This window comes from Callionymus lyra, chromosome 17 (genome assembly GCF_982586985.1).
Source record: "Callionymus lyra chromosome 17, fCalLyr1.hap1.1, whole genome shotgun sequence".
NCBI classification, from domain to species: Eukaryota; Metazoa; Chordata; class Actinopteri; order Syngnathiformes; family Callionymidae; genus Callionymus; species Callionymus lyra.
The window spans coordinates 21,373,336-21,387,755 of NC_141834.1; the positions used below are offsets into that span (position 1 = coordinate 21,373,336).

Consider the following 14,420-nt stretch of genomic DNA (forward strand, 5'->3'; position numbering starts at 1 on the left):
AAATGATAAGATTATAAAATTGTAAGATTGTAAAGTAGTAAAATGATAAGATTATAAAGTTTTAAGGATTGTAAATTGTAAGATTATAAAATGATAAGATTATAAAGTTGTGTGATTGTAAAGTTGTAAGATTATAAAGTTGTGTGATTGTAAAGTTGTAAGATTATAAAGTTTTGTGATTGTAAAGTTGTAAGATTATAAAGTTTTGTGATTGTAAATGTGTAAGATCTGTGAGAACTTTTCTTGAATGTTTTCTTTCTAAAGAGCCTGAAGATCCAGAGAAACCTTTGATCCTCATTCAACCATAAACAATATTTTAAAAGTATTATTAAACTTCAGGATCATTCGAAGGATGAATATTTTTGTTAAGGGAAAAGTATTTTTCCGTCAATAAAAGACTGAAAAGAGCTTTTGAAAAATATGATACGCCTCATCTACTAGATTTCCTGATCTGAAGGAAAATCTCTCAGATGAACGCCCAGTTTAAAGTACTTTAGAAAACTTTATTAAAAACTATATCCGTCTAATTTGGTGAACTTCTGACAAAATGACTGTTTCATGGACGGAAGATTTACGAGCGACGATCTGCTGGAAACATGGTGTGGAAGTGATTACGGCTCATGAGCTGCGTGACATGATCTGAACTGTTCTGTCCGCGGATCAAACTCTAATCTCACTGTGAAGACGCCACGACTCAGACGCCTCAGGAATGTAACCTGCCAGCAATATAGCGCACATCAGCTGACGACACACGCCTGTGACACCAGTGTGTCCTGGTGCTGTGTGTATGTTCCTGTGGTGTGTGTACTTCTGTGTTGGGGTGGTGTGTGTACTTCTGTGATGGGATAGTGTGTGTACTTCTGTGCTGGAACGGTGTGTGTTCTTTTGTGCTGGGGTGGTGTGTGTACTTCTGTATTGGGGTAGTATATGTACTTCATTGCTGGGGTGATGTGTGTACTTCTGCATGTGGTGGTGTGTATACTTCTGTGTTGTGGTGATGCGTGTACTTCTGCGTGTGGTGGTGTGTATACTTCTGTGTTGTGGTGATGTGTGTACTTCTGCGTGTGGTGGTGTGTATACTTCTGTGTTTAGGTGATGCGTGTACTTCTGTGATGTGGTGGTGTGTGTACTTCTGTGTTGTGGTGGTGTGTGTGCTTCTGTGTTGTGGTGGTGTGTGTACTTCTGTGTTGTGTGTGCTTTAGTGTTGTGGTGGTGTGTGTACTTCTGTGTTGTGGTGGTGTGTGTGCTTCTGTGTTGTGGTGGTGTGTGTGCTTCTGTGTTGTGGTGGTGTGTGTACTTCTGTGTTGTGGTGGTGTGTGTGCTTCTGTGTTGTGGTGATGCGTGTACTTCTGTGTTGTGGTGGTGTGTGTACTTCTGTGTTGTGGTGGTGTGTGTACTTCTGTGTTGTGGTGGTGTGTGTACTTCTGTGTTGTGGTGTGTACTTCTGTGTTGTGGTGGTGCATGTACTTCTGTGTTGTGGTGGTATGTATTTCTGTGTTGTGATGGTGTGTACTTCTGTGTTGTGGTGGTGCATGTACTTCTTTGTTGTGGTGGTGTGTGCTTCTGTGTTGTGGTGGTGTGTACATCTGTGTTGTGGTGGTGTGTACATCTGTGTTGTGGTGGTGTGTACATCTGTGTTGTGGTGGTGCATGTACTTCTGTGTTGTGGTGGTATGTACTTCTGTGTTGTGGTGGTGTGTACATCTGTGTTGTGGTGGTGTGTGTACTTCTGTGTTGTGGTGATGCGTGTACTTCTGTGTTGTGGTGGTGTGTGTACTTCTGTGTTGTGGTGGTGTGTGTGCTTCTGTGTTGTGGTGGTGTGTGTACTTCTGTGTTGTGGTGGTGTGTACTTCTGTGTTGTGGTGGTGCATGTACTTCTGTGTTGTGGTGGTATGTATTTCTGTGTTGTGATGGTGTGTACTTCTGTGTTGTGGTGGTGCATGTACTTCTTTGTTGTGGTGGTGTGTGCTTCTGTGTTGTGGTGGTGTGTACATCTGTGTTGTGGTGGTGTGTACATCTGTGTTGTGGTGGTGCATGTACTTCTGTGTTGTGGTGGTATGTACTTCTGTGTTGTGGTGGTGTGTACATCTGTGTTGTGGTGGTGTGTGTACTTATGTGTTGTGGTGGTGTGTACTTCTGTGTTGTGGTGGTGCATGTACTTCTGTGTTGTGGTGGTATGTATTTCTGTGTTGTGGTGGTGTGTACTTCTGTGTTGTGGTGGTGCATGTACTTCTGTGTTGTGGTGGTATGTACTTCTGTGTTGTGGTGGTGTGTACATCTGTGTTGTGGTGGTGTGTACTTCTGTGTTGTGGTGGTATGTATTTCTGTGTTGTGGTGGTGTGTACTTCTGTGTTGTGGTGGTGCATGTACTTCTGTGTTGTGGTGTTATGTACTTCTATGTTGTGGTGGTGTGTGCTTCTGTGTTGTGGTGGTGCATGTACTTCTGTGTTGTGGTGTTATGTGCTTCTATGTTGTGGTGGTGCATGTACTTCTGTGTTGTGGTGGTGCATGTACTTCTGTGTTGTGGTGGTATGTACTTCTGTGTTGTGGTGGTGTGTACATCTGTGTTGTGGTGGTGTGTACTTCTGTGTTGTGGTGGTGCTTGTACTTATGTGTTGTGGTGGTATGTATTTCTGTGTTGTGGTGGTGTGTACTTCTGTGTTGTGGTGGTGCATGTACTTCTGTGTTGTGGTGTTATGTGCTTCTATGTTGTGGTGGTGCATGTACTTCTGTGTTGTGGTGGTGTGTGCTTCTGTGTTGTGGTGGTGTGTGCTTCTGTGTTGTGGTGGTGTGTGCTTCTGTGTTGTGGTGGTGTGTGTGCTTCTGTGTTGTGGTGGTGTGTGCTTCTGTGTTGTGGTGGTGTGTGTGCTTCTGTGTTGTGGTGGTATGTACTTCTGTGTTGTGGTGTTATGTACTTCTATGTTGTGGTGGTGTGTGCTTCTGTGTTGTGGTGGTATGTACTTCTGTGTTGTGGTGTTATGTACTTCTATGTTGTGGTGGTGTGTGCTTCTGTGTTGTGGTGGTGTGTGCTTCTGTGTTGTGGTGGTGTGTGTGCTTCTGTGTTGTGGTGGTGTGTGCTTCTGTGTTGTGGTGGTGTGTGCTTCTGTGTTGTGGTGGTGTGCGCTTCTGTGTTGTGGTGGTGTGTGCTTCTGTGTTGTGGTGTGTGTGCTTCTGTGTTGTGGTGGTGTGTGTGCTTCTGTGTTGTGGTGGTATGTACTTCTGTGTTGTGGTGTTATGTACTTCTATGTTGTGGTGGTGTGTGCTTCTGTGTTGTGGTTGTGTGTGTGCTTCTGTGTTGTGGTGGTGTGTGCTTCTGTGTTGTGGTGGTGTGTGCTTCTGTGTTGTGGTGGTGTGTGCTTCTGTGTTGTGGCGTGTGTACTTGTGTGTAGTGTTGTGTGGTGGCCACGTTCTAACCACATCAACATGAGCTCAACAGTGATGTCATCTCCTTCATAAGAGAACTAATCCCTGAGATTTGAGTGCAGCTCGACAGGAAGGTTGAAGAAGTGATTGAGTCACAAGTTGAGGTGAAACATCAGATATTTTAAAAGCTCAACAACGCTCACGTCCACAGCAGCTCACAGCAGGGGGAAGTGCTCTTGAGCAAAAACCATCTTCATAAAACTCTATGGAGCAGAACCCACTTTAGAAATAATTGGCCGGGCACCTTCTAGACAACGCCGTGGGTTTAATGGCGCCCGCGGCGGCGCTGCCAGCTGGCGGGCGCGTCATGTGACGAGAGACGCCGTGGACCACGGTGACCTCGCAGATCTCAAGAGCCTGGAATGAGACTCGCAACCCTTCCAGACTCTGGAGGTCCAACAGAAACATGGCGTCCTAGACAAATAAATCCATACATGTTTGTGGTGGAGCAGGAGCTTGTAATCATGTGGAGACGCAAGAGCAACACGACATGTGGACCCGATACAGAAAGACTTCCTTCTTCTCTTCTGGTCCAGAACTGTGTCGGATCCACAGGAGCTCTGAGGTACTGACAGTCTGTAGGTTCTACATCTAAAACTTTATGACACAACATGGTTGGGACCAACAAGTGTCTTAGTTGAATAAAATGTGTTTTTTTGGCAATACTTGGATTAAATAATTTAAATATTTTTCAAATAAAACATGTTTGCACATAGATTTAATTTTTCTAATATCAAAAATTCAAAAATTAATCTTCTAAAGTAAATATTTTTTAATCCATAGCCTTTTAAATTCAATAAAAAAATGTTTTTTTATAACACTGCACATTTTTTATATATATATATATATATATAAATATATATATATACAGTTTATAATTTTTTACACATTTTTTTTCTAAGTTATTTTTAATACTTTAATATTATAAAAAACATATATGTTATATATTCAATACGTCTTATTCGTGGTCTTTTGAATTCAATGTGAAAATGACGTTAGTTACACCATTTTTTTATTGAATTTAAAAAACAAAATTTTTGGAACAAGAATATTTTAAAAAAAAGAAAAAAAAAGAATATATATACAAATTCAATTATTCAATAACAACAAATTCAACTTTTCTATATACAAATAATTGTATTGAATTGTTGAAAAAAAAAATGCTTATAAAAACAACAACATTTCAATTGAAAAAAACAAACAATGTTTGAACATTTAAATGTTTAAATTGAATTCATTCTTCCGACGATACTTCCATAGACGAGCGAAGGAACTGATTGGATTAGCCGACTGTTGAGGTCAAAGGTCATCATAACACTCATAATATTAGATAGACCCGTAATTGTTACTCGAGTGATAGGTTCTTGATCTGAAGTCACACTTCTTAAGATAAGAAGATCCCGGGAGAGCGTTTGATAGCATCAGTGACATCTGTTGTGTCTTGAGATGATTTCTAAACGATTGATACAATCAGTTGCTCCACAGGTCTGGTCTGGACCCGCAGGAGGACTTACAGACGAAGATCTGGTTAAGATTGGAGGCAGGAATTACTGGAGGCTAATTGTCCCGGGAGTGCGTCGTCCAGTCGTTATTACCGTGACATAAAGAGGTGTTGATGGTTCGTTACATAAGTGCGTCTTGAAGTTCTTACCCTCCTTCCTCCTGGAATCCCTCCAGCTCGTCCTTCTGCTCCGCCAGCGTGGACTCCAGGTCCAGATAACTTCCATTGTGGGACAACTGGAGCGCACAATCATCCGCCTACGAGAGAGCAGAACATAGACGGTCATCTCGACTTGAAGCACGTCGTAGCAGAACAATCAGGAGTGTGTCTATATGTGTAGTATTGTCCAGTACTTGACTCTGGTGTTGTGATAGTGTAGTAACAAGTATATATGTGTAGTATTGTCCAGTACTTGACTCTGGTGTTGTGATAGTGTAGTAACAAGTATATATGTGTAGTATTGTCCAGTACTTGACTCTGGTGTTGTGATAGTGTAGTAACAAGTATATATGTGTAGTATTGTCCAGTACTTGACTCTGGTGTTGTGATAGTGTAGTAACAAGTATATATGTGTAGTATTGTCCAGTACTTGACTCTGGTGTTGTGATAGTGTAGTAACAAGTATATATGTGTAGTATTGTCCAGTACTTGACTCTGGTGTTGTGATAGTGTAGTAACAAGTATATATGTGTAGTATTGTCCAGTACTTGACTCTGGTGTTGTGATAGTGTAGTAACAAGTATATATGTGTAGTATTGTCCAGTACTTGACTCTGGTGTTGTGATAGTGTAGTAACAAGTATATATGTGTAGTATTGTCCAGTACTTGACTCTGGTGTTGTGATAGTGTAGTAACAAGTATATATGTGTAGTATTGTCCAGTACTTGACTCTGGTGTTGTGATAGTGTAGTAACAAGTATATATGTGTAGTATTGTCCAGTACTTGACTCTGGTGTTGTGATAGTGTAGTAACAAGTATATATGTGTAGTATTGTCCAGTACTTGACTCTGGTGTTGTGATAGTGTAGTAACAAGTATATATGTGTAGTATTGTCGAGTACTTGACTCTGGTGTTGTGATAGTGTAGTAACAAGTATATATGTGTAGTATTGTCCAGTACCTGACTCTGGTGTTGTGATAGTGTAGTAACAAGTATATATGTGTAGTATTGTCCAGTACTTGACTCTGGTGTTGTGATAGTGTAGTAACAAGTATATATGTGTAGTATTGTCCAGTACCTGACTCTGGTGTTGTGATAGTGTAGTAACAAGTATATATGTGTAGTATTGTCCAGTACTTGACTCTGGTGTTGTAATAGTGTAGTAACAAGTATATATGTGTAGTATTGTCCAGTACTTGACTCTGGTGTTGTAATAGTGTAGTAACAAGTATATATGTGTAGTATTGTCCAGTACTTGACTCTGGTGTTGTAATAGTGTAGTAACAAGTATATATGTGTAGTATTGTCCAGTACTTGACTCTGGTGTTGTAATAGTGTAGTAACAAGTATATATGTGTAGTATTGTCCAGTACTTGACTCTGGTGTTGTAATAGTGTAGTAACAAGTATATATGTGTAGTATTGTCCAGTACTTGACTCTGGTGTTGTAATAGTGTAGTAACAAGTATATATGTGTAGTATTGTCCAGTACTTGACTCTGGTGTTGTAATAGTGTAGTAACAAGTATATATGTGTAGTATTGTCCAGTACTTGACTCTGGTGTTGTGATAGTGTAGTAACAAGTATATATGTGTAGTATTGTCCAGTACTTGACTCTGGTGTTGTAGTATATACAGACCACATGACTCTTGACGAAGTCGTAACTACTTTCATTTGTTTTCAAACCAAAATATGTCCAAACATCAGCTTTAAAAGCTGCTGGACTCACTGTATCCTCTCGTCCTCAGTCATTCTTCCTTTAGCTGTGGAGGACTTAATGACTGCTGCCATCTAGAGGCTGGAAGTTTATTTGCAACAAACAAATTAGCAAACACTGGTAATATTTGAAGGTTAATTTAAAATGAAAAAATCGATACAGTATTGTCAAGAAAAAATATCTCAATATTTGTTTGTATGGATGTTTTCTTACACTCCTGGTGAACAACTGAGATGATGCTTGTGGATCAGGAAGCTATTTTAAAGGGGGGAACTTTTGCCAATACCTCTGCCAAGGAGACCCTTTCACAAGACTTACCAACACAAAGTACAATCAAGACATTTAAACAACTTCCAGGATTCAAGAACTGTCATTTATATGACCAGGAACTGAACCAGATACACAACGACAAGTTGTATCACGTCAGTTTGTAAATATATTGATTTATTAGAGATATCAGATCTGTTTTTTATGGTTTTGAATTCTGAAAAAACCTTCAAAGCTTTCTTAAATCCAGATGGAACTAGGTGTGTTGATCAAATGTACTTGTCGATTTATCCACAGGAGGGTGAAGAAAACTACAATATCATGAAACAAAAAGATATAGTTATAATAACGGAGGGAACATACAATATGGTGTCAAATTATTGAGATATATATAGTGACATGAAGGAAGTACTGGAAGATTTCGTAAGAAACTGTCAAAACATTTAAAGAATGCTTGTGTTCTGGGTCGACCAGCAGCAGGTGAAGCTTCCATGTGTTCACCGGGTCTCAGACTAGCAGGTCAGAGAACATTGTGGTGAGACCACCAGGAGGTTCCACCTGCCGCTGGAGATGATGTAGCATCTAGCTGATGTAGCATGTAGCTGATGTAGCAGAAGTAGCATCTAGCTGATGTAGCATGTAGCTGATGTAGCTGATGTAGCATCTAGCTGATGTAGCATGTAGCTGGTGGAGCATCTAGCTGATGTAGCTTTTAGCTGATGTAGCATGTAGCTGATGTAGCATGTAGCTGATGTAGCATGTAGCTGATGTAGCATATAGCTGATGTTGCATCTAGCTGATGTAGCATCTAGCTGGTGTAGCATGTAGATGGTGGAGCATCTAGCTGATGTAGCATGTAGCTGATGTAGCTGATGTAGCATCTAGCTGATGTAGCATGTAGCTGGTGGAGCATCTAGCTGATGTAGCTTTTAGCTGATGTAGCATCTAGCTGATGTAGCATGTAGCTGATGTAGCATGTAGCTGATGTTGCATCTAGCTGATGTAGCATCTAGCTGGTGTAGCATCTAGCTGTTTTAGCATCTAGCTGGTGTAGCATCTAGCTGATGTAGCATCTAGCTAATGTAGCATCTAGCTGATGTAGCATATGCTAGTCTACTTCCTCTCTCCAGCTCAGGTCTTTCCTCGTCTTTAGCCAGAGTCTTGAAGTTGATCAGGTTAAACAATATTTCTTTAATAATAAAATGAAGAGTGATTCTCAACACTAAAAAAAAACATTCATCTGTATTCTAGGATAATTGTGTCATTGAAAGATGATGAAAGATGGATGGATGGATCAATGGATCAATGGATGGATGGATTAGATAAATGGATGGATAGTTAAATGCTGGCGACTGGTGGAAACTTTTAATCCCATCTTCAGATAACTGGACCAGTTAAATTTGTTGTTGTGCTGGGAGGTGAAAACAAGTCGCTGACAAACAAAATTAGGACGTAGACCAAGTGAGGAAGTCCACGAGTGCCTTCCCAGATTACAGATTACAGGATAATCCAGACAAAGAGTTGCTGTTTTCTTGGAAGACATGATGATGTAACGAGAATTTAATATGGAACAAAAATTCTCCATCAGATATTTTTACTTTAAACTCAAGGTCGAAAGGTTAAAACGGTTTTTGATCGCACAAAAGTCGTCGGACTTGCTAATGCTAACGTCGATGCTAACGGTCAATCTTTGAATTTCCTGGTTCAGGTTGTGCAGTAAAAAGATTCTCAGAGTGTAACCTCAGGTTATCATTATATAATCCACCTGGATTACAGATTAGTGGTCTGGAGCAACAAGGGAAGGGAAGACGTCCATTAGCGCTCCCTAATCCAGGAATTGGGCAAACAGATTATCGGGAGCGAGGCGGTCTCCCGCCCAGGACTTGAACCCGGCGTGGCCCTGGGACGCCCGGGTTCAGAGCCGCGACCACAAGTGCTCAGCTCACACGTTGAGGCCGGGCCTCTCCCTGAAAACCGCCGTCCTGCGGTTCCGCTGACCAGGCAGCGAAACCCGGCATCACTCAAAATAAACAACATGCAATTTCCAAATCAAAACTTTTATCTCGTGTCAAACGTGTTTGCCTTCGTCTCCGGGTCGACCACGCCCTGCGAGCCTGCAATTAAACCCTCTCATTTATTCCAGGATCAACTCGGCTTGAGACCGGATTAAAAAATCCCGAGCGCCCGTAACACAATCGACACAAGAACGGACCCACAAAAGTCACGCGAGACTTGGACGCGGCGTCTCCGCACAACGATGTGTAAAATAATTCCCAAAAGTTCTGAGGAGCACGAAAAAGGAACCAGTGTTTAACAGTTCTTCACATAACTTCCCATTACGCTGCTCTGTAATTTCATCCAGAGAGATGCAGGAAAACAACAGTCCATAAAAATTAAACTGTTTAAGTGGGAGTTCTTTCCTCAAACCACATAATCCCTCTGCGTGGATTATAACGTGAGTTCTGCTGCTGGAAAAGCATCGGCAGTAAAAGTTCATTATTAATGCTGAGAGTCAACAACAGATTGTTGTTGGAGTCGTCAAGTCCAGAACACTCAGGGAGCGCCGACCTCCCAACGCTTTCTTTGTTGCGCAGAAATCTTTATCAATGATGATCATTTTTAAACTGGATACTGTATCGATGTGGCTCGTGTGAAGGGAAGATAAAAACTGTAAAAAATAATAATTCCGAAGTTTATTTTGAATATTCTCAATTAAAATAAATGGACTCAAAAAAAAGATTGATTAATTAAGTACTTTTAATGTCATATGAATGTAATTAAAAAGGCATAGTTTAGTCACTTTAATTCACACATCGTGAATTTTATATATTTTTCGCTTTCAAATATTTTTTCTATTTTTTACACTGAACATTTTTGTGTAGCAATTAAATGCCCGTTCAATGTTCTAGATGGCAGCAGTCTTTATGTCCTCCACAGCTAAAGGAAGAATTAAATCCTGTAAGATCCCGGTGATGACTGAGGATGAGAGGATACAGTGAGTCCAGCAGCTTTTAAAGCAGATGTTTGGAAATATTATGGTTTGAAAACAAATGAAAGTAGTTACGACTTCATCAAGAGTCATGTGGTCTGTAAATACTACAACACCAGAGTCAAGTACTGGACAATACTACACATATATACTTGTTACTACAGTATCACAACACCAGAGTCAAGTACTGGACAACACTACACATATATTCTTGTTACTACACTATCACAACACCAGAGTCAAGTACTGGACAATACTACACATATATCCTTGTTAATACACTATCACAACACCAGAGTCAAGTACTGGACAATACTACACATATATCCTTGTTACTACACTATCACAACACCAGAGTCAAGTACTGGACAATACTACACATATATACTTGTTACTACACTATCACAACAACAGAGTCAAGTACTGGACAATACTACACATATATCCTTGTTAATACACTATCACAACACCAGAGTCAAGTACTGGACAATACTACACATATATCCTTGTTACTACACTATCACAACACCAGAGTCAAGTACTGGACAATACTACACATATATACTTGTTACTACACTATCACAACACCAGAGTCAAGTACTGGACAATACTACACATATATACTTGTTACTACAGTATCACAACACCAGAGTCAAGTACTGGACAATACTACACATATATACTTGTTACTACACTATCACAACACCAGAGTCAAGTACTGAACAATACTACACATATATATACTTAAAGTGTTTTTATATATTCATGAAACAGTTGAAGACACAACACACTGAAACACACAATCAGACACAACACTCTTGAGACTCTAACTGACAGGACCAGCGACCAGAGACCACATGTGTTCTCGTCCCTCGACACCATGTGTCGCAGCTATTTATACCTGCGTGACCTGCAGCCACTGAAGACAACAGGTTGTCGTGATGCGTCTTCTTGCTCGACATGTCTGAAGCTTTTCATTCACCGTCTCAAATAAATATCATTTCAACTCATAAGTACACACACCGTCAGGAAAGTACCTCACTCGAGGACGGACCAGCGACTCTTCACTAATCCTGTGTTTGTTCAGGGGAGTGAATCTAAAGGTAACCTCGGTGATGCACCTGATGCACGACTCGCTCCTCAAACACTGATATAAAGCTCGTCTAAACTGTGTCACGTCGGACGACAACATAACTTCGACATTCGAGCTCGTTCTGCTCGTGTCGACCTGGACTTGTGGCTCACGCTAACAAACCCCTTTTGAAACAAACACAATAAAAAGACACAAAAAATTCCAGCTCAGGCATGAATCATCATTATTGTCCTTTTACTGAGACTTGGATGACATTTCTGGTTCGTTACCAGACGTAGATTTAGAGATTTTGACTGAGAATAATTGTGGTTAGCATCGCTATAAGCTAGTTTAGCAATTACACTGCTTTGTTTAAAATGTCCTTTACTTGATTTTAAACCTGAATAACTTATTATCTATTAACAGACACAACATGAGCTAAAGAATAATGACAAACTGTCTCGGAACTTGTTTGCCTGAGACCTCGGCTCCTGCACGGACTTGAGTGAGTCACCGACCGAAAACTCACCTGAAAACCCAACTTTTTAAACTAGTTTATTCCCTATATTTCATGTTCTTTATTGTATCTCTGTGTACTTTTATGATTCTGTCTCCTTGTTGTTCTCGAGTGCTGTGAAAGATGAATTATTATTACTATTATTAAGAAACAGTGTCATTGTAATAGTTCGAAGATTCCAGGTGGCAGGAAAAAACGTCTTTTTATTTAAGATTTGTAATGAAATTAATGAATATCTTTTACAAATTAAGAAAGAATTAAAAGACTTTTTGGAAACAAGGAAATGTTTCATGTTCTTTTAAAATTGAAACATCCAATATGTAGATCACAACACTTGAGTTTACAGTTTTGATCTTTTTTTAATGATTTTTTGACGAAAAAAACTATTTGCGTGGAATGTTTTTTCATCTAATTATTGATCTCAAGAAAACTTTTAAGACACAAATCAGACATTAATCCTTTGATTGTGGCTAAATAGCCATTTTTTTCTTCGTTACGAGACGTACATTTCACTTAAGCTAGCATTGATATAAACTAGCGTTTATATAAGATAGCATTGATATAAGATAGCATTGATATAAGCTAGCATTGATATAAGCTAGCATTGATATAAACTAGCATTGTTATAAACTAGCATTGATATAAGCTAGCATTGATATAAGATAGCATTGACATAAACTAGCATTGATATAAACTAGCATTAATATAAACTAGCATTGACATAAACTAGCATTGATATAAACTAGTATTAATATAAACTAGCATTGACATAAACTAGCATTAATATAAACTAGCATTGACATAAACTAGCATTGATATAAACTAGCATTGATATAAACTAGCATTAATATAAACTAGCATTAATATAAACTAGCATTGACATAAACTAGCATTGATATAAACTAGCATTGACATAAACTAGCATTGATATAAACTAGCATTAATATAAACTAGCATTAATATAAACTAGCATTGACATAAACTAGCATTGACATAAACTAGCATTGATATAAACTAGCATTGACATAAACTAGCATTGATATAAACTAGCATTGATATAAACTAGCATTGACATAAACTAGCATTGATATAAACTAGCATTGATATAAACTAGCATTAATATAAACTAGCATTGATATAAACTAGCATTGACATAAACTAGCATTGATATAAACTAGCTAATCTAGCATCTACAGTTCATCTTAAAAATGTCTTTACTTAACTTAAAAACCTTACAAATCTAAATCTAACAGTATTTATTTAAGATTAACAGACACCACTTAACTATGAATCATATCAACATGTTTACTTGAGACCTTGGCTCCTGCATAGATTTGAGTGAGAAGAAATAGACAGATAAAGCCAGCATTTTGGGCTTGTATGGTAAACATCATGTGTTACATCCATCTATAGATTTTTAATTAAGATTTATAATGAAATTAATGAAATTTTGAATATATTTTACATTGAACTTTCTATTTTTAAATTACTTTAAAAGTGTATATTTGTATTTAGAATGACTTTTAAACATGATATTTTACATTTTCAACACTTTAAGTTACAGTTTTGACCTTTTTTTTAGGTGTTTTTCTGCTACATTTCGGAGGCTCAGGACCATGACTGGACTCTGATCTTCTTCTAATGACGGTCTGAGGAGAACTCTGAAGGTGACCAACGCTCGTACCTTGTGAGGAGCTCTGAGGAGCCTGTGGACTCCCGCGATCTGGTCCACCAGAGGGATGTCTTCGATGAAGGTGTACACTGGAGGTCTGGTGGGTTCTGGGAAGTTGGTGCTGTTGAAGGGATCCGTGTCATCTAAGAACTGGACCCTGCACACGAAGGTCGCCATGATGCATCCATGCAGGAGCGTCCGAGATGTGAGAAGGTCCTCCTGAGATCCTGCGGCAGAGAACAAGAACCTCCAGAACCTCCTGCGACGACACAGTCCTGCAGCCTCGGCTCTGCTCGGCTATTCTCGGGCGCTCCGCACTCGACACCCGGCGGGCGCAGAGTGTTGCTCCAGGGCAGCTCGTCGAGGAGCAGCTTCTGCCGCACTTGGCTCGAGATGTTTGGGAAGAGGCTCAAAACAAACCGGGACCGGGAGACTCAGCACAAAACTCGCCGGATCCGCAAGCAGAGGCAGCAGCGGCCTCCAGCGGCCAGGAAGAGAACTGCACCCAAGCGACTGCACCAAACGTGACGAACATTCGGAGAAATTCAGTTAAAAATAAATAAAAAATAAAAACCAACACTATGACGTTAAGTAAATGTCAAGCGTTACATTTCAAATAAGCATGTCCGTGTCTGTATTTTATGATTTCTTACAAACGAATATATACAATAATATAAACATACATTAAAAGGTTTGAAAAAAACAAGAAGAACGAATAAAAATCTTAACATTACAATCACGATCTGAAACACTTCAAATACGTGACGAGGTCGCAGAAGAGTTTCAGGCATTAAAAATCGATCCAAGATAAAAGCGAATTTTTGTCACGTTTGAGATAATATAGTGACGTTTGAAGGTGAGAAATAAGTAGGTAAGTAAATCATTTTTATTCGTATAGCGCTTTTCTAGACCAGGGTCACAAAGCGCTTAAACAATCAAAACAATACTCAATAAAGTATATACTTAAAAGGCCAACATAAAACTGATAACAGAACAGGAGTTCCAGAATTTAATACGTTTTTTAAATTCTAGTCATGACTGAGATGATATAAAGTCTAACGTCCACTGTCACAACCTTTCAATATGACAGAAAACACTCAACAC

General features: G+C 39.4%; 1 protein-coding gene across 3 annotated transcripts in view; it reads right to left on the bottom strand.

Annotated features, from left to right (window-relative positions):
* Positions 1-13,748, bottom strand: part of fhod3b (formin homology 2 domain containing 3b) — a 105,979-nt gene extending 92,231 nt beyond the window's left edge. For all 3 annotated transcript variants that reach the window (XM_087812312.1, XM_087812311.1, XM_087812313.1), the window contains exons 1-2: positions 13,329-13,748; positions 5,074-5,180 (exon numbers count right to left, since the gene is read on the bottom strand). In XM_087812312.1, coding sequence (XP_087668438.1) covers positions 5,074-5,180; positions 13,329-13,493 — 272 coding nt within the window. In that variant the 5' untranslated portion in view covers positions 13,494-13,748. The remainder of the gene's footprint in view (positions 1-5,073; positions 5,181-13,328) is intronic.
* Between the last annotated feature and the right edge of the window lie 672 nt (positions 13,749-14,420).